Source organism: Rousettus aegyptiacus, unplaced genomic scaffold (assembly GCF_014176215.1).
Source record: "Rousettus aegyptiacus isolate mRouAeg1 unplaced genomic scaffold, mRouAeg1.p scaffold_m13_p_13, whole genome shotgun sequence".
Lineage (NCBI taxonomy): Eukaryota > Metazoa > Chordata > Mammalia > Chiroptera > Pteropodidae > Rousettus > Rousettus aegyptiacus.
The window spans coordinates 43921896-43942458 of NW_023416288.1; the positions used below are offsets into that span (position 1 = coordinate 43921896).

The 20563-nt window shown below is 50.7% G+C and overlaps 1 protein-coding gene and 1 long non-coding RNA gene across 2 annotated transcripts; both read left to right on the top strand.

Moving 5' to 3' along the window:
- Positions 1–1049: 1049 nt before the first annotated feature.
- LOC118610722 lies at positions 1050–15775 on the top strand. Its single transcript, XR_004953971.1, has 3 exons — positions 1050–3269; positions 11121–11177; positions 12729–15775. It is a non-coding gene; the product is annotated as an uncharacterized LOC118610722 (long non-coding RNA).
- A 927-nt stretch (positions 15776–16702) lies between these two features.
- Positions 16703–20328, top strand: SEC61G (SEC61 translocon subunit gamma). The gene is made up of 4 exons (XM_016127357.2): positions 16703–16826; positions 18267–18364; positions 19473–19575; positions 20176–20328. Exons 2-4 carry the CDS (start codon positions 18271–18273, stop codon positions 20183–20185), a joined length of 207 nt encoding a protein of 68 aa, XP_015982843.1. The 5' UTR covers positions 16703–16826; positions 18267–18270; the 3' UTR covers positions 20186–20328.
- Positions 20329–20563: the final 235 nt, after the last annotated feature.

Genomic DNA, 20563 nt, shown 5'->3' on the forward strand with positions numbered 1-20563 from the left:
GGGGGTGACAAGGGACAGGCGCCTGCGGGGAGCAGGAGGTCCTAGGCGGCTCCGGGACGAGGCGTTGAGCGAAACAGCTGTGTCGTGGAAGTTCGTGGAAGGGGCGCCCGTGTCTCTGCCAGCTGCGGGAACGCAGAAGAGCGACACAGGGAGCACGGAGCCCGTGGAACGAGGAAGCCGCCGACGTCGCGACCTGCTGTGGCCCCCGAATCACCGAGGCGTTGGTCAGACGCGCGCACCGCTGCGGCCCGCGGGGCCTCTGCAGCGACCACGCGCCCTTGGGGACCCTTGCCTGGGTGCGGTAAACAGAGAGAGACGGTGGGCATCCCAGAGCAGACACCCTCCCAGGGTTGCGCAGGAATTTCGTGAGCTGGTTGTTAAACAGTTCATAGCTTGAAAAGACACCACAGAAATCGGCCAAGGCAGCAAGTCAGGGCTCCGCCTTTTAATTCTGGAAGCCCGGGTTTTTACACGCACCAGTAACACCTTGGCCTGGCCCCGCCATCTCCCCCCCTCGGCAAGAAAGAAACTGCAGTACATTCAAGTACACAATGGGAAACAATTTGGTTATGAAGAAGATAGCTTGTCTTTCATCTTGTTGCTTCAAAAACTAAAAGTGCACGGTTTGATTCCCCCCCCCCCTTACTGTGTAAGACTAGATTTATCTATCCATTTTAATTTATTCTGCCGGCCTTTATTTCCACAATATTTTATGATGAAACAGATCTGCCCGTCACCATATTTTAAATAGCGTATTTTTATTTAATGATTTTCAGCCACGTTTAAAAAAAAAAGGAAAAAAGAAAAAAAAAACAACAAAGAAACAAACCCTGTTTACACCACTGCAGGCAACTACAAGAGAAGGAATGCAAAAGTTAGAGAGTTACCGCAGGGTGATCACATCGCCCTGGGGTAAGAAAAAGGGTCTACGTCAAGCCTATTGCCCTGAGTGCACCCAGCGCGCGAGAGGACGTAGCACAGGGATTCTGGATTTTCGTGGATCCTTAATGTGGTTTCAAAGTTCGCTAAGGAGAAGGAGCGGACGAGCAGCAGCAGGCCGGGACATTGCTGATCTGTACGAGCAGAGAGTCCGCCAGCCACCTTGTGGGAAGTCTGAGTCACCTTCCTGGCCGCGCAGACTCAGCAGGAAGCAGGAAGGCATCCACCGAGGGCATCCACTAAGCGCACCGTGCCGGGAGGCCGGGTTGGGTAATTAGGGAGAGAAAGGGCCCAGTCAGGCGCTTCTCAGCTGCGATGTGCGTCAGGAGAGAGAGATAAGAATACAGTATGCTCCTCCCGACTCACCTGCCGTGGGCTCAGGCAGGCTGCTAATGCAGAGCTGGACTCCACACGAGGAAATCTGGGGCAGGACGGCAAGATGGGAGCTTCCCCACTGACCTTGCCAATCATCCTGGTCAGAGAGACTCAGCCCGCAGAAAGCCGGTGCTCAGAGGAGTAGCGCCCGGCAACGTAAGGGACTGAAGGAAATGGTTTCGCAGACTTCTACCATCGAGGAGAACCTGGCCCTGGTCTTGAAAACATGGATAACGACATAGAATAATTGATGATCTGAGCCACGAAGGCGCGCGCATCTGAGGGAAGGGCGTAAAGACATCGGGTCGCAATCCGAGGGCAGTTGCAAGAAGAATGAGGCTAATTATTCAAGTAATTTTATCCCTGGTGGAAAGCTCGACATACTGAGTAGTATCTGAGAGAATGGCCCAAATTTACTGTAACGAGAAAAAAAAAGGGAGGTTTTGTTTCAGCGCAAAGGAAAGATGCTACAAAGGACTGCAGCATGAAAGGCCGAGCGCAAACAGCGGAGAGACGGACGTCCAGCGGACTGCCCACCGAGCATGTGGTCCAGAGCTCACGGCCCGCGGCAGGCAGCCGAGCTCTCCCGGCTGATGGAGAACCTGACACGGACCTCGAGGGTTTTGTAATTAAACTGTTCCCCGACTCTGGCCTATCATAGGTCTTCTCTTCTGTGCCAGAGCCGCGGTGGGTTTTATCTCTGTGCTTTTTCCATCTTCTTGGTTATTTTACAAGGAAAGTTAGAAGGAACAAATCATGCCCTATTTCCTGCTCTAAAGGACTTCCAGGAAGCCCACTGCAAGTTTCATTTGTTAAGAAATAACGACCCGACTCAGAAGGGCGTGGGTGTGGGCGTGTACTCAGCACACAGCGTAGCAGAGCGAATGCCCGTGAACTTGAGCCCGTTGCGGTGAGGACCTCGCGCCACCCTAACTTCCCAGTGGCACCAGGGTCCTGCACAGGGGAGAATGGGTTCCTGCTGATGTGATCTGCTCATTTCTGTCCCACGAGGAAACATCTTTTCTATACCTCTACTGCCAAGCAACTGGCTAAAAGCTCAAAGTTTGCAATTCCTACCTGTCGTAAAGGCAGAAGGATATCGCCCCCAAGAGAAAGGGTTAGTGTTTCATTAATCCCACAAATGATCACAGCGTGCCTGCTTTGTGACAGTGGCTCTGCCAGATGCGAGGCGTGCACAAATGAAAGAAATATATTTACTCCTCTCGGGGGACTCGAGGCTGCTGAGGGGGTAGTCCGGGAGTCATGTAATGAGACATGGGAAAAATCAATTATGTCATTGTTTTCATTCCATATGGATTCGGAGGAAAATACAGAGGGAAGCCCCACGCGGTCTGTACGACCGGGAAGGAGGTCCCCGGGGGAAGTGACATTTTAGTGGAGTCTTAAAGTAGCATTTGGCCAGGGCAATGAGGGAGGGGAATAAGGAAAGCGGTAGGGAGGGCAGGGCAATTTGGGGACCCCAAGGAGTTCCGTGTTGCTGGGTCACAAATTACCAGGCATGGGCGGCAAAGACGGGCCAAAGGAGCCAGCAGCGTGATGCCTGAAGTGTCCCCTGCGGGCGACGGCCAGGCGTGTGACGTCGTCGGCCAGCCACAGAGTCGTTCACGGTGAGCACTCAGACACCAGCGGGAAGGGCAGACGGACGGGGGACCAGGCGGGAGCGCCGGGCGTTATTTCAGAGGCCGCCGAATTGTCCGGGGACTTCCGTTAGGGGGCCGGGTCGGCGCGCAGCGCGGCTCCGGGAACCAGGCTCCGCTAGGAGAGATGTTTATGAAGCACAGCTGAGGGACTTGACGGGCGCAGAAAGGAGGCGGAAAAGGCGCAGCTCCCAGGTTCTGAGCTTTAGACCTGGGCGTGGCCCGTCCCCGCAGAAGGAGCGTGGGGTGAACAGGGACGTGAGGAGTCCACGTGAGTCGCCGAAGAGACATGTGCAGGTGAGGCCTGGGAGACAACGAGGTCCATTTCTCGGATGCTTGGGGAAAGTGGGGTGCGGCTCGAGGTAAATGTGTGAGAGTCCTCAGAAGGAGGTGCTGTTCAGCCCAAGAAGCGATCGTGACATCTACTAAGGGTTAGCAGGGTGTGCAGAGAGCTAAGAACTCAAGACCTGAGACAGAACTGTAGGAAGCCACACTGCAGCTGGGGGGCTGGGGGGTGCGGGGAGGGAGGGGGCGATCCCGAAGAGAGCCTGAGCCCCAGGAGAGACAGGAATTAACTGGGGAATAAGTCCAGGAAAGCGTAGGAAGGGACACAGCTATGGGCACAGGTCTTATCTGTAAAAGTAGAAACGGGAAACCGCGCAGGTGTGGCGCCCCCGGGAGTTGGGGGGAGGCTGGAGGTCACCACGCCTGCCGCTCTCGCCTTTCTTTACGAAGCAGGGTGCAAAGGAACCTGCTGAAGTTAGTGAGGAGCGTTGAGTAGGGGGCTTGAGGAAAATTTAGATATAATTCTGAGCAAAGACGATTAGAAGAACTAAATGAAACGGGAGGTGGGCCGAATTCGGAGAACGCGCATTTTTTGGTGGCACTCTCCTGCGAAAATACTTAAAAAGCAAATTTGTGATATAATCTGCTTCTTATCACGTATCATGTTACATAAAATCTAGCAGCACGCGCCTCCTGTCTGACCCGTTTGGAAGTGACTGAAGCAAGGCAGGGGCCAGGATGCCAGCGCCTCTGACCCCCCTCTCTGGGGCTGCGGCAGGGGCGGGGCTTGATCGGTGCGCGTTTTGCACGTTTCACACCCACTCGGGGCCAGGGACGCTCCTGCCCCTCAGGCCTCCGGCGCTCCCTGCGGCGAAGCAGGGCAGGAAAGAACAGGCCCTGGCCGTGGGGTCCGGATTCAAGAGGGGACACGGTGACTCCGTACAGTCCCGCGGCTGGGTGGGTGGGGAGCGGTGTCCAGCGTTCAGGTGCAGAAGTCTTAGGCGTTGCGACCGGTTCCGTGTGATGAGGACCGAAAGCCCACGGCGCGCACGCAGAGAGACAGGCACGCAAAGCTCGGGGGAGACGGACCGGCTCGGCATTTTAAACGGAGCTGATTCAGAGCCGCCAGGTTCGGCCACCACGGGGCTCACCCGTTTGGGGCGGGATTTGCGGGCGCTGGGCCCCGGGCAGGCCCGGCCTCTTCCCAGCGTTCAGCACAGTTTCCTACACTGTGGCCAAACGGCACGAACCGAGTTCAAGTTCAAGACGTCTGCTGGCCCCCCTCCCCTCCCCCCTTTGTACCCAAAGACCCCTGCTTCCGGTTTGACTCGTCACCCTCAGGCCCGGTTCTGGACCTCCTCTCTCTCTTCCAGACCTTTCCACAGTGACCTTCCCGCTCGCTCCCGAACCTACCGCTCAGGGTGGCAATTCTAAGAAAAAATACAGAAACGGCGCAGAATTCAAATGGCCTCGGACCCCAAGGTCGGCTTCGCGTTCACGGTCCGCGTTAGTTTGGCGCAACTGACCGAGCACACGAGGGGTTCGCAGTGTGACATGATGCGCCGACGTTTTGACGCGAAACCCGAGGGCGGCGGCGTGCGCGTCCCCTGACCGCCCGCGTCGCGCGCTTCATCGCGCGTGTCGCCGATCCACCTGCCTGCGGCGCGCGCGCGGCCGGTCGGTTCCGTGGACCGGGCCCTGGCAGAGGCGCCGAGCGTAAGTCGGGTCCGGTCGTGCGCGGAGCCCGCGACGGCATCTGCCTTCCTGACCCGCGGGGCCGAGTCAGAGCTCACACGGCCCCCCCTCGAAGCCGGACGAAACGCAGGCTCGAGTCGGCGTTGCCTTGACGACTGTCGTGCGAGGGGCCGGGGTCGGGTTAACAAAGCGGGGGGCACTGGTCCTGAGTGCGGGGGCCCGTCCTTCACGGACGCTTCGGCCGCGGTGGGATTACGAAGCCTGGCGGTGGGGGGCGGGGGGGCCTTCACGCAGAACATCCGCCCAGGCGACAGCGGCTTTTCCCTGTTTCCATGCGAGTGACAGAGGCAGAGAGGGGACCGGTGAGCGCAGGCGCGTTAGGGACACCGGTGGGAGAGGACCCCGGACCGCGAAGTGGGGTGCGGGCAGGACGTTAGGGGAGAGAGCCACCTGGCTCGGGACAGAACGGGGCGCCTTCCTGCGTCGTGGCCGCCGGTCCCCGGCTGGGGCGCGGCCGGGCGCTGGGCGTGGCCGGCTGAAGCGACTCGCGTGGCCGCGAGGCCGCCGCGGGGTGAGGCGGCGCCCGTGGACATGCGTCCTCATAGCGCTGGGTGAGGAGCACGGCGGCCACCCAAAGGCGTCGCGGGAGGAACTCTGAACCCGAGCTGGGAGAACACGGACCGTGCGCGGGTCCCCGAAGCGCGCGGGTCGGAGCACGCCCTGTGTCGGAGGGACGCCCTTGTGGAAGGGTTTTAAAGCCCTGCATAACTGTAAGGACGTCACAAAGGCAGGTGACAGCGGAGGAAAAACGGAGTTTCCGGCCACACGGACCTGAGCTGGGATCTTGCTCCCGCCCCGCGAAGTTTCCTCGCGTTTCCCTGACTTTTCGGGGCTATGGCTCCCTCTTCTGCACGTCGCGGGTCATTACCCCTGCGCAGGAATTTGGTCAGGCTCGAGACCCAAGGCCCTCCTTTGAATCACCACGATTTGTCTGTCAATTACTCTTTCAAATAAAAATGGTGTCTCATGGGGCAAAAAAAGAATATTTTGAGAAAAAGTATAACAAAAGATAAGTATCTCTATCAGGTATTAAAACATGCTATAAAATATCATATTTGAAGCAATATATATGTGTGTATATATGTACACACACACACACACACACACAGCCTACTGCGCACCTGGGCTGTGCGGCGTAGCCTCTTGGCCCGGGCTGCAAACCTGTAAGCGTCTTACTGTACTGAGTACCGCAGGCGAGGGCAGCACAATGGCGTTTGTGTCTCAACATAGGTAAACACAGAAGGGGGACAGTGAAAACATGGCAGGAAAGGTGATGGCACACCTTCCCGGGGCACTGACCGCGAACGGAGCCTGCAGGACCGGAAGCTGCTCGAGGTGAGCGAGCGAGGCAGTGAGCGTGAGCCGACGTGACTGACGCCCGAGGGCCTGGCCGCGCCCGACTGTGGGCTTTGTTATAAACCCCCGACCCTCAGGCCGCCCCAAACTTGTACAAAGAAAATTTCTTTCTTTGGCAATAAATGAACCTTAGCTTACTGTAACTTTTTTACTTTATAAACTTTTAAATTTTTTTCTAACTTTTCAACTTTTTTTGTAATAACAGTTTTACACACACATTGTACACCTGCACAAAAATATCTTCTTTATATCCTTATTCTGTAAGTTTTTCTATTAATTTTTTTAAATTACTTTTTAAACTTTTTTTTGTTGTTGAAAACTAAGACACAAACACGCACAGGAGCCTCGGCCCCCACGGGGTCAGGGTCATGATGTCACCGTCTCCCGCCTCTACCTCCCATCCCCCTAGGAGGCTTCGAGTGGCAATAACAAGCATGAAGCTCTCATGTCCCGTGACAGGGACGCCTTCTCCCGGAATGCCTCCTGAAGCACCTGCCTCAGGCTCTTCTTGAGGAAGTGTCACTCTTTTCAGAAGTGCGTCCCTGGGGGTTTGCTTGGTTTGTTTGTTTGTTTGTTTGTTTTTCCATCACAGATGTGCTTGTAAGCAGACACTGCGCCGTGAACACTGCTCCCTGTTCATGATAACATTTCGGTGTTGGGGTCCATGTTTTCAGACGTTTTGAGGAGCCCGTCGTGGTCTGCAAAAGCTTCTGCTAACTCCTCACTGCGAATTTTCTTCAGGGCTCTTGTCTTCTTCTTCTGCAGTTTCCTTTTCTCTTGCATCTTCTTCAGCTGTGTGTTCTGGTTCCGACGATGCCTCACAGTCAGTTCCTCAGGAGTGACCTCGAGGAGCTCCTCGATGTCACCCGCGCCCAGGCTGAAGCTGCTTGTCATCTCAGCTGTGGCCTTGTTGACTTTTGCAGCCTTTGCACGACGACTTTGTGATGGCTGCAGCATCACTAGATGACAGGGATTTTTCAGCTCCTTTATAACCTTATGGGACCGCCATGGTACACGTGGTCCGTCACTGGCCTAAACGGCCTTATGAGGCGCATGACTGTCCAGGTGCACGAGTTCAGGTCGTGGCCAGCGGTGAGTCATCAGCAGCTCTGGCCCAACAACACTGACCAAGGAAGCTCATCATTCACTTTCTCACCATGTTTTGACCCAGGCAGGCGGCCCAAGCACCGAAGCGAACCGCCTTCGACTTCACACCGGCCTGTCACGGCTGCTCAAATGAGGCTGAGGGCTCTGGGGTCAGAGGTCTCCGGGGCGGTGCTGGCTCTTTCCCCTCTGCCGGGCACTTCTGCTCACTTCACCACTGAACCGACGGTCTGAAAGAGGACGGTAACGGTCCCTGCTTCACGGGGCCGTGGGGATGATTCGATGAGTTAGTAGTTGCTAAGAACCCAGCACGGTGCCTGGCGCGTCCTGAGAACTCAATAAAAAATTATTGTTATTGTCATTTTCTCCCCTTTTCATCTATGTAGCTGCTCGATCCAGCTTGACTCCCTAGCTCCAGCCCTGTTTCTCCTATGTTCATATTTAAATTTTGAAAATAGCTGAGTTTGTGCTTAGACGCTCTTTCTCAGCCTTCTTTGAGTCATGCATTCTTTTGATAAACACGAAAATATTATGCCCAGCTCTCCAAGGAGATTATGATACACTCCTAGTGGGACTTGCCTCAGCTACTCTTTTCCTTAATTTCATACTTCCCAGGATAATAACCAATTCACTGCAGCATAGTTTTTTAATGACAAAATAATCACTTATTCAATTGGACTATGCCCACGAAATTCCCAAGCAGTTAAATAACCTGACATTGGCTCTTGCTCCTCCGAGGGAAATCGCTAGGGAACGCCTCGGCCGACGTGGGGATGAGCAGGGCAGGCGCCGGAAGAGGGAAGCGCATGCGTAAGTCTGCCGCGCGCTCCAGGCTCAGAGGTCTGAGCAGAGCTGGGAGTCACCGAGGAGCACGCCGGATTCAACGAACCGACGAGGAGAGACGATAGGGTGCCGGAAAGATGCCAAGTCCAGAACCTCGGATCCTGATCTAGTCCAGGGACAGAGCCTGGAGTCTAGCTCCAAAAAGAAAGAAGGAGAAAGGCAGAAGACCAAGTACAAGCGGTGACGACCTGGGACAAAGTGCCATCTCCCGCGGCTGGCTTTCGAGTGACAGCCGCGGAGTGGTCTGTCGTTGGTCAAGGATCGAGGACCAAGTAGTGGGATGACGGTGTGCAGAGTGAACTCCCAAGGTGCCCAAGCCTGACCTCAGGCCGCGCACCCTGACGGCGCTGCACGGGATCCGAGCGGAGACCGCCGTTTGCCCAACACGAGGCGGAAACGCCGCAGGCGGAAGCCACGGGTACGCGCCGACCCAGGTGGGGGTGCGACGGGAAACAGGATGTCTGTAGTTCAAGTCCTGCCCCCACAGGGTACTTACTGAGTACTGAGAGCGACCTGGCAGACATTACTTTAACCAAAAGATCCAGGTTAAAATCACTAGTATTGGGAAATACAGGTCTCGCAGGTCTTCGGACGAGACGCGTGTAGGAGGCACATGTCGTTGTTGTCGGGTGTTGTCGTGATGCTGGAGGAGACCGAGTGGCCGTGACAACTCCGTGCAACTCGTCGGGGACCGGACGCCGGGCCAGGGGCGTCGGCGGGACTTCGCACCCGAGCGCGCTGCGCGGACCACCAGCCGCGCTCTGCCCCTCCCGGGGCCGGGGGTCGATAGTCCCCTCGTGGTTATTTGTACGGGACATTGACGCGCTGGGAAGCTGGGGGAAGGGCAGATGGCAACGCGTCGTGACACTTCCGCAACTTTTCTGTAAGTCTGAGATTATGTAAAAGGTTAAAAAGTAAATAATAACAATTTAAAAGGCCCGAACCTACAGCAGCGCTGGAATAACGGGCAGCGACCGCTGGGCGTGCAGCGGTCCCTCAGGGCCGGTGGTCCCGAGGTTGTCACCAGCCGCGGCGCCCTGCAGCGAGGCTGAGAAGTCCCGCGGGGAGCTCTGCAGTGCGCCTGCGTGGCCGGCCGGCGACAGACGGGAGGACGCGCCACGCTTCCCCAAGGGACCGTTACGCACCTGGCGCAGCCCGGCGCCAGGACGCAGGTGAGATGGCTGTAGCTGCAGCAGCCATAACGTAAGAGCCACGAACTGACGGTGACGCTTCAGACACAAAGCGGGACCCAGGTGCCACTGTGGAGCTGCCGCCCGGCCTCGGACTGCCCGCGCGCGGCCTGACTTCAGGGAGGAGCGCGAACCGCGACCTCGTTTAACCCGTCGCTGCTGAGATCCATCGCTGCCGGCTGAGAGAATCCACCTGCGTTGCCATCTCGCTCCGGCTCTGAGACACACGGAGTGACCGGACCGGAAACCAGGCCCGTCCTCCAGAACGCATTCGGCCCGACAGGGACCCCATCCCTTCGCCCCACCTGTGCCATCCTCTCTGTACCGTGTCTGTGCGCAGCCCTCCAAAGGTCACGAGGCCAGGCTTCTGGGGACGGGTGGCGGCGCGCCGCTTTCCTGGAGGTGGGTATAAGGTGCCCAGTCTCCGGGCGAGGGAGGAAGGGCGCCGGCGTGGCCGCGGGGGCTCCCGTCCCCGCGCCCCCTCTGCCCCTCCTCCACGCGCGCCCCGCTCCTCGCGCTCCGGCCCCGGGTCGCCTGCACTGGCCCCGCCAGGAACGCCGCGTCCCGCCTGTTCACCTACACAGCCTCCTTTATCCTTCAGGTCTCCGCTTAAATGTCACCTGTTCCAAAGAGCCGGCCCCGACTCCGAAGGCGGGGCTACCTGCCACTCTGTGCTGGAGCACCTGGACGTTGTCTAACCTGTCACAGCTCATCGCAGCCACTTGCTCACTTGTCTGTCTCCCTTTCTAGACCAAGGGGCAGGAAGTGCGTCCCCAGGACCTGATGGAATTTCCGGAATATAATATGATTTCAATAAATAATTGATGAATTTATGCATTGTTGATGAATAAACGAAAGACTTTGTTAAGGTACGTGTTGGCCATGACTTATTCCAGTGGCTGAATATTGGACGGCCCCCCACGTCCCTCACCATCTGAACCTGCAGATGTGGCTAGCTTTTGTGAGACTCCCCAGACCCCCCACTGAGCCCAGCTGCGCACTGTTTCCCCTAGCAACCAATTCTCTCTCCCAATCCCTTGGACCAATTCCCAAAGGAGGGGTGAGAGGCAGGATGGGCAAGGCCCCCCCCCCTCCCCGCGAGCTGCGCTGAGTTCAGGAACCTCAGCCTCACTCTTGTCTCGGCCACCGGGGCACGTGAACCCAGTTAGGAGGACTGCTGTCTCCGGCTCAGGCTGTTGAGGGGGAAGGAGCCAGGGTTCGCCATCGCAAAGAGAAACAAAGGGAAAACGGTGGTGCTTTGGGAGGGAGCTGATGACTGTCACCTCGGTCTCCACACTCATTTACTCTGTACAGCAGGCTCGAGCCAGTGAGATGAGAAATGCCCCATTAAAGGAGCTCACGAAGCATTTGCATCTGAATGAGTGCGCCCCCACCCCCTCAGTGCTGCAGAGGGGCAGCTGGGCTGCAGCGGAGGGTTTTGGACCAGGAGCCGGCTCAACTGGGCTCCGGGCCTGGCTCTGCCATTCAGAGGCTGCAGGACTTGGTCCAACTCGGCTGGGCTGAGCTTGAGTTTCCTCTCTGCTAAATGAAATGGTGGACCGAATGGTCTCCGAAACCCTAAACCAACTTAAAAAAACCTCTTTGTTGTCTGCAGGAGACGCAGGTGGCAGTTTCTAATCACCTCTGCCGTCCTCGCAAAGCCCATGCCCAGGTAAGTCTGGTGGTCCAGGCGGCGGCATCTGCAGAAAGGTTTGTGCACCTCTGTTTTTCCACAATGTTCTCTTAAATAATTAATAGTGGCTGGAAAATGCTTTCAGACCTAGAAGTCACTGGGCAGAAGCGAGAGATGAGTCTTAGGCTGATTTTTTTTGAAGTCCATTAAAAAAATCCACAAACCTTCGTTTTTCTTTCTCCATCTGGAAAAACCTTCTCTTTTCAGAAGCTGAGGAGTCACACGGTGCTGTGTACGTGGCTCCGTCGTGTCTAAGGTGTTTACCTGGCCATAATCTCTCTCCTTTCCAGACTTTCCGGTTTCCTTCAAGAATGGCTGTCAGCTCTGTTCTTTGGCAGATGCTGTGTATTTCTTTACAGCATTTCTGTATTATTTCCTTAACCTGCTATTTAAAGCTACTACTGACATTTTACTTTTCAAGTATAAAAGTCCAGTGCTTCTAAGTATTAACGTGTCACCTCTTTGGGTGACATATTGTCTTCAGTTTACAGACAAGGAATCTGAAGCTAAAGTCGCGGAGCTGAAGCCTGAACCCAGGCCACACTGCCCTCGGTCTCCCACGCATCCCCCACGCCTCACTTCCGGAGCTTTGATTCCTCAATTCTTACTCATTCTTTATAGATAAGAAATATCTAAGTTTGTCCCAACATACTCCCTGTAATTACAGGATAATCAAATTAGAGACTTATTGAAGAGGTCACATTTCCTAGGAGAGGCTTAGGGTGTCCTTGAGGGAAAATCCTGAAGAAACTAAGGATTCAGTGCCTTCCAGCTGGTGACCAACGGTGACTGCTGAGCTTTATGGAAACCAGCGATGAGGCTGTAATTATTCTGCTTAGAAGGAAGACGTGGAAGAGGGGAAAGGTCTTAAAGAAGCGCTACTAGGTTTGGACACGGAGGGTGGTGGCGAGTGACAGTGTGGGCCAGACGAAGGCTCACGTGACCATGGGCGGGGACGTGGATGATGTCCACCGTGACGCCGCAACCAAGAAAACACCAAGGGCTTGGGGGCTGGGGACACAGGACGTGCGGGTGAGTCGCGTGTCAGGGAACCGTATTGCAGTTAGTGACAAGTGAGGTCTTACGTGTGGCTACAGAGGTGATTCAAGGTGTGGCTTGAAGCTTATAGTTCAATGACAGTCAAAGCTATGTTATAGATGAGATTAAAAAAAAGTAAAGTGTGAGTAATGGATTGACTGTGGAGTTGCACTAATGGTTTAGAGGTGACTGAAGAAAGGATAAAGCAAAACAAGACAAAACACAACAAAACAAAACACAACAAAACCACTCAATAGCCCAAGAAGGACAAGGACGAAAGTAGGAAAAAATGGGGAAAAGGTGATGTTGAAGACCGTTGTAGGGAAAAAAGTAGCTAAGGGTGTAAAGCTTCAGAGAATTTAAGATTTTCAACTAATCATTAGTTGAAGAAAATTGCTTTAAAATGACCGCAACGGATTACTTGACTTGTAGAAATACGTAATGAACTAATTTGTGTAATTCCTCCATTATGAGTCATTCTTTCGTCCCCAGGAGCCCCGAAGAACAGATTCCATGTCGTAGAGAAAACCGATGCCAGCGGGGGGTGGGGGAGGTGTCCCCGTGGACACTGCTGATTCCTTTGCCTACTGTAGGGTTTTTATTGACAAGATGAAAATAAATCCTGTTAATTTTACAAGTCAATCAGCGCCATCCCAAGGACTTCTATTTATACAGCAGAGCGAGAATGCTGACCGAAGGCCCGGGAAGATTCTGAGGAGGAGACACCCTCGGAGCCGGGTTCGGTCCCCAGTCTGCCCTGCAGGGTCAGTCACGCCCCTCAGCGTCACACGCTGCCCCTCCGCTGCCACACTCTCTCTTATTTGGCTAATTTAGAAGCGTGTAGTCAGCACTGCCGACACTGGCCTCAACGTGGTGGGAACGACCTCACTGTCACCCTTGCTGCCCAAACCCACCCCGGACAGACTGCGGCTGAGATGGACCTAACGGTCTGGGGATGAACAGGAGGCACTCGGACAAGTCCAGCCTGTTTCTCTTACAGAAAAATAGTCGTGCATTCTGGTTCGAACAGCGGAGGATGAACGGCTGAGGTCGGTCCAGGTGCAGGGCTCACGCCCGTTCGCGAGGCGGGGCCAGTCGGCCCGGTTTGCATTCAACGGCAGTGGGACATCGCCTGGCAGGAGGCGCAACGGTGGCTGCAGTAAACGGAGACCCCGTCTACCCAGGAAGCCCCGGCCCACTCCCCTGACGTGAGCTCAAGTCGACGCGGCCTTTCCTTCTAAACGTCATTCCCCGCCACTCGTGCTGAAAGGCCCACGGCTGTCAGGTGGGCCTGGGATGAGGCGGGCTCACACGCCTTTGCTTTCTTGGAGTAATATCGCCATCTTGTGTCTGACTTGGATGCTCCTGATAAAAATAGGCACCCTTGTTCTTTTTAGCACGTCTAAATGCCCTCTGTTGATGTAAGGATGTCCACACCTAAATAGAATTTTCATAAGTTTATTTGAGCTAAACTGACATTGCCAGGAAGCCAGATCGCAAATGCTCCCGAGAATGACAGCTTTGCCGCTCCTTCTATGCGTCTGGAACTGAGGAGGGAACTGAGGGACCTTGGGGAGGTGAGAGAAAGCTGGTGGGGACGGATCATAGGGCATTAACGAGAGCGCGCACTCTCCCGAGGGCGGTCATGCCTTCGAAGGCTCTGGAAGAGCTTTACTTCAGGTGTTTCAAAGGTGTGTTAATGCAGGAAAGGTGAATAGGAGTGTGACCTCCTACAATTTTTACTTTATTGTTTTAAAAGAATTAAAGTCAGCTTCAGCAAAAGAATCATCTCTCATTTAGGGAATATACCCAAATGCTAACAGCAATTGGAGGGGAGCGGAGTAAGGAAGGAAGAAATGTGTTAATTTTTTCATTACAGCAGGGTGCCAATTTTAATGTCTAAAATTTAAACAGTTTTTAGACTACATATAACTCCAACCTTAATATTTTTCAGAACATTTTTAATCTAAGAGTATTAATTAAGGAACAATATTGAATGTGGTAAAGAAATTTACTTTACACTCAAAAATTTAGAAATTCTTTCATTTTCATATCAGTTCATTTTTCTTGTTAAACTAAAAGTAAATTCAACATTTTGTACGTATTTTTCATAGAATCATATTTTTATTTTATCTCTTTTTCTAGCTATTTACCTAGATATCTTTCTACATGCATATATTCATAGAGAGAACTGGAGGTTCATTTATTAATAAAGCATTTTACTACATGAAGTATAATGGATGATTACTATTTTGGGCATATTTATCCGTATTGTCTGAATTTTAAAAAGCATCAGCATGTATTGTTTTTCCTAAAATGTTATTTCGAAAGTATAGTAATAAATGCTTAAAAAGATGTAGTCGACAACTAAGAAAATTAAGATAGCCACGTCCAAATATGGATGGAACTGGCTCTAAGTACAGAGTCTAACGTTAGATTTTGATACTGTTTACAAACGCTCTGCTGTCTGGAGCACTGCCTCATAAACCAGGGAGTCAGGCAGAAATCACTGACAAACTGTCCTGTCTGCCTCTAGCTGAGAGATTAAAATGTCACCTCAAAAACCTGTACAGCCACCGACTTCGTTATTACACAGAACCCATTTCATAAACCAGCTAAACCGGTTCACTATCATCTCTACCCCCCAATTAGCAACTCTTAGTCCACGTGCCTTTAAAGCTTAGGGACGATACAGCATCACTCCTAAATTATTAACACTGATTTTTAATATTATAAATACAATCGTGTGTATAAAATATCAGATTGTTTATTGAATCAGGATGTCTTTGGTAGATATGCCTTTTAAATATATTTGATTCTTAGATTCCCTTTTATATTTTAGAAAACTAAGTCATCTGTTGTATGGAATTTCTCACTGTATATGATGGTGTTATTTAACATTCTTTTCTGTCCCTACATTTCCTGTAAATTGACAATTAGCTCTGGAGTTTTGCTGAGAGACTAAGTTGTATTATTTTTTCTCGTTGAGGCTGCTTCACGGGCAGTAATGTGTTTCTCTTACATCAAAAACACGTCTGATGTTCTCTCTTTTATGTGATCAGGCATTGATGAGCATCGTACGGATCATGAGTTTGCAAACTATGGCCTGTGGGCCAAATCTGATCCTCTGTTACTGTAAATAAAGTTTTATTGGAACACAGTCATGGTCACTCATTTACATATTCTTGATGGCTGCTTCTGCACTACAACAGCTGAGCTTCAACAGCAGAGACTGGATGGCTTCCTACCCTGAAATATTTACTCTGCGGTCCTTCAGTGTTTTCACCATGCATCTCTTTGCCTCATCTAGAACTTCTTACAAATAGAATTATACAGTGTGCATTCTTTTCATGTACTTCTTTCACTAGCCATAATGTTTTTTGATATTCATCAATGTTGCATATGTGTATTTTTCTCGATTGTGTCATATTTCATTGCGGATATAGAACTTTTTTTTAATCCATTTTCCTGTTGATGGACCTCTGAATCACCTTTAGTTCTTTGGCTATTACGAATAAACCTGCTATATATTTGTGGAAGCCTTAGTTCTAAGAGTCACTTTTAAATTCTGAATTGACCTACGGTGTGTTTGGATAACTCTTCACCCCTAGGATTTCAGCCCATGTGTCCTCTCCTAATCTAAGGGGATCTTATCTTTATCGCACTGCTTCCCCGCCCCCCCACCCCTTTCTCTTCACACCCTTTTATTTGCTACATGGCATTTATATTAACTCATGTCTTTACGTGCCTGTCCCCCTCCCTGCATTGCTCATTCCCTTACGAAAACATAAACTCCAGGAGGGCATGTAATGTTTGGTTTACTCACGGCACCTAGTAAAGTGTTATACACAGTAGGTGCTCAGCACATAAGTGTTCAAGAATGATTTATTCTAACAACATAAAATCGCAAGTGGAAAAAGCTCACCAGTTACCACCAAATGCCTGGGTTCGTAACAATCTCAGCAAAACACATAATAAGCAGTCACCCAAACCAAACCTAAAGTATACCAAAACGTGGCCTTCATTCTGGCGACATTCCCAGGACTGATACTGAATGCCAGGCTTTGTGGGTGGGGCGCCTACTTAGAATTGGGTCGGCCGAATACGACTACATAGCTTCTGCTCTTCACTGTGACCAATACAAGTAAAAATGTACAAAAAGTGTGGGCAGTGAGAGGCACACGAGCCCGCGTGATCCGCAGGAAACAGAGAAATCGTCCGAACAAGTGGAATCCACTTAGACTGACTTAGCTTCTAGCAGAGCGGGCACCGTGAACCTGAACAAGGTGCGGCGGGGCGGGCGGGGAACCGGGGCCTCAGCTGGGTAGGAACTCGGTGGGCGCCGAACTCCAGCCGCAGGAGGCACCCGAGGCCCAGCGCGAGGCCCGTCACCCACCCCCCAGCAGACCCCGGAAGCGCGTCCGGCACGCACGGCGAGCGGCGTCTGCGCACTGAGGGCTCCGCGCAGCGGACCAATGAACGGAGGGGTGGGCGGGCTTTAGGCCAGCGCCCCGGTTTCCGGTTCCGGTGGGCGTGGCTCTGTGCGCTCTTCTGCTACGTGTCCCTGGCGTCGGAGGTGTCGACTAGCAGGTAGGGACCCATCTCCGGGTGGGCACCTTTGTGACTCGCGGAGGCGGCTCTCGCGGGCAGGCGGGCGGTGACAGGGACCCCTCGCTCAGCGGGTCCGAGGCCAGGTCCGGCCCCTCCCGCCGCCGGCGTACCCACGGGTGCGGGCGGAGACCCAGGGCCGCGGCCCCGAGGGAGAGGGGCTGCGAAGTCTCGTAGGAAAAGTCCTGGCGCGGGTTTCGGCTTTCTGGCGCCGCACTTGCGGCCTCCTGTGTGAATTCTTAGTCCCGGGGGCTCCCGCTGTCTTCTGCGCTGCAGTCAGGTGACGGCCTGCCGCCGGGGGCTCCTTCGGGGTCGGCTTTGGGGTGCGTGTGTGTAGAGCGCCCTTGGAAGAGCTGCGCCCTGCCCCGGGCCTGCCACCACGCCTGCGCTGCGAAGTGGGGCCACCAACCCACATTCTAGAGCAGGAGATCTTAGTGGGCTATTGAGTCTCCTCCCCTGACTTGGAGTGCAGTGTTTTGTGTATTGTGAATGAAAATGTCCATAGCTTTCATTGCGATATCTGTATAAAGTTTAAACTTAAGTGAAATACTGAGAAAACTGGCATTAATGTTTTCGGAGGGACCCAGCACACTTGGCCCAGATGTTTATAGAATTCTTAGTGTACTTTCCTCCAGCCGCCTACCCTGGGTGAGGAAACTGGGGCTTAGAGAGGTTACATGTCGTAGATAGGGATTTGAACCACCACCTGCTCTGACAGTGGCATTCATTCATTGATTCAACAAAAACAAAAACGTACCGAGTGTTTATGTGCCCCGCCACTGTTCTGAGTACTGGGGATAAAGTAAAATACAAGTAATATACTGGCCTTAACTCCTGTGCCAGTGGCTCTCAAAGCTAAGATTAGATGGCGTTTCTATTGGATAATAGATTCCTCAAAGGAACCTGTATGATGAACTAGACAGCCCTGCTTCCTTAAGAGGTGCGTCGAAACCTAAAGGTTTGAAGTTGAAGTTCACATAATAGTTTCTGAGAATCTGGATCTTAGTTTGGTTGATTCTTGTGGTTTTGAAAAAAATGATAGGTCTATAGTACACAAATACAATCTTTTCTAAAAATTGTGTGGCTGTGGTTTGGGAGGTCGGATTGAAGTCCCCGTGTGCCTCTACTCTGGGCTCTAATAGTGATGCCACTTTTAAGAGTATGCGTCCTTTGTCAGTGATGATGATGGGTAAAACTTGTATTGTTGCCTTTGATCCAATGCTTTGCTGGAGTCTACAAAAATAGTGTCATCGAAGACTTGGGGGCTGCCTTTTTTTGTTTTCCTTTGTGAGATGGGGTTGACCCACATTGGGCATGGATTCCTGGCTGGCCTCGTTTATATTGTGGTGTGACTGAACAAGCCCTTGCAGTGTGATAAGTAATACCAGTGAGTATCTTTTCTTCTTTGTTGTTTAAAACAAGCATCATGGATCAGGTAATGCAGTTTGTTGAGCCAAGTCGGCAGTTTGTGAAGGACTCCATTCGACTGGTTAAAAGATGCACCAAACCTGATAGAAAAGGTAATAGTTTTTAAATGAGAGCAAAAGTTAAATCTTTGCGTTTTCTAAGCCTTTTATTTGATTAATATCTTCCTATTTAATAACTGTTGCATGACTTTCATCCACTTTTTTTGATTTATTTTGCTTTATTGCTTTTTAACGTCACTTTCTAAATTTTGTGTACTTCATACATTTTTCTTTTTTATGTGTTTTCAGATGGTATAAGATTGTTACAGTCTTATTTTCCGTGTTATGTTTGCTTAAGTCATATTTAATGACTTCAGAGTTTTTAGCATCTTCCGTCTTTTCACTCTGGAAAATCTTTCGGGAGCCCTCCCTGCTCTGCCACGTCCCCCTGCTCCCCCAGCAAAACCTTAGCATGAAATCAGCGATACAGCTGGTGCCAGCTTGGAAATTTAATTTATTTATCATGATTCATGTGTTAAAAGGCACCAGAATGTGTCTGCTTTTATTTATTTATTGACTGCTGCCTGTGTCAGGAGCCGGGACTATAACAGAAAATGTAACACATTATATTATGATATATAAAAATATAGAGAATAGTCCTCGCTCTTATGGAGCTTAGACTTTCAGGGAAGGCAGTCATGCACAGATCATGGCAATTGTAATTTTTAGTTGCTGCTGTGGGAAGCATCACGAAATCAAACTGTGCCCAACCCAGTTTGATTTTTCAATCTTATTTTTGGCTTCATTATAATATCAAAGAAAGTGGACCTTTTTTTAATAAAAAGTTATGTTCTCTGCTTTTATAATCAATATTTTTAGTAATGTTAAAAAATTTTAAGACATACTGTATATTTTCTCTATGTTTTTTTTTTTGGGGGGGATTCTGGTCATTTGCCAAGAAGGTAAAATATTTCGCTACTTATTGATGTATTCACTAGCATGGGCATGCACTTTATTTCTATGTTTCCTTAGATATCAATAAAATATGAAATTTTAAAAATCCACCAGTTTATTATTGCAGTGTCATATTTTGTTTTACTCAAAATTATGTGTTTACTATCAGGAGAATTGTACACCAGTAAGTTAATGTCACTGTTAGTTTTTCCCCCTGTACTTGCAGTGACACTGCAAAAATAATGTAAATTTTGTGTTTTGAATCCAGAATTCCAGAAGATTGCCATGGCAACAGCAATAGGATTCGCTATAATGGGATTCATTGGCTTTTTTGTGAAATTGATCCATATCCCTATTAATAACATCATCGTGTAAGTAAACTTTGAAATAGACAATGTCTCGAACGGCGTGAAACGTGAAACCATTCGCGTGCCAGCTTGCCGTCTCATTCATGCACACGTCCCCTGACTTGTGAATGCTGCTAGAATCTGCTGATATGTGTTGAGTGCCTGATAATTTGAAGTGCTTTTTTTTTTTTTTTCCCCATTATGATTAAATCATTTTGAGTGCTTATGGTAAGCCGTAATGGTCAGGAATCATAGTGCTAGTCTTCATTTTTTATTTTCAACCGGTACATTGTCCATAAAATTAGAAAAACTTCTCAACTTATTATCCTGTCATGTAATTCATGCTTTTTGTCTTGTTCAGAAAGACATTACATTGAGCACATTTCCTAAATCACAGTTCTGAGTTGTTATAAGTTTTTCTAGCAGTCACATCATCTCCAAGGACCTTTAACAAGACCTTAAAGTTCAGTTACTTCTCTTTTATGCTGTCTTGGGGTAATATAGGTGTGGTTCTCACATAATTGGTTTTGGTTCCATAAAATCACAGTATACTGCATTTCAAAGTACTATTATTGTTAAAATCTTACATACACTCAAAATCGACCATTTTTCTTTCTTTTACAGTGGTGGCTGAGAGTTTTTCGTCTTGGGGTTTGGTGAACAAGTGAGGATTGTAGAAGCTCATGGAGTAAAAGTTTGCCTACATATTTTGTTTTTCGCTCATTTTTTTCTTCCAGGATGTTTTCTATTTCTAAATTAAAGTAATTTAAAAATAAACGTCTCTTTTTTCCATCACGGATCTCTATAAAATTTTAATGATAGGAAATACTGGGCTCCTTCCCCCTTCCCTCTCTCTCTTCTTTACTTCCTTCCATCCCTTAGATTTCGGTTTATACGAGAAATTCAAGGGCATGGTGACATAGTGCACTGTCTGAGCACTCTGCTGTCCTGGAAGAAAGGGGTGAAGCTCGTAAAAGGCAGGTTCAAGGGTGGATCATGTCCTGAAGCACTC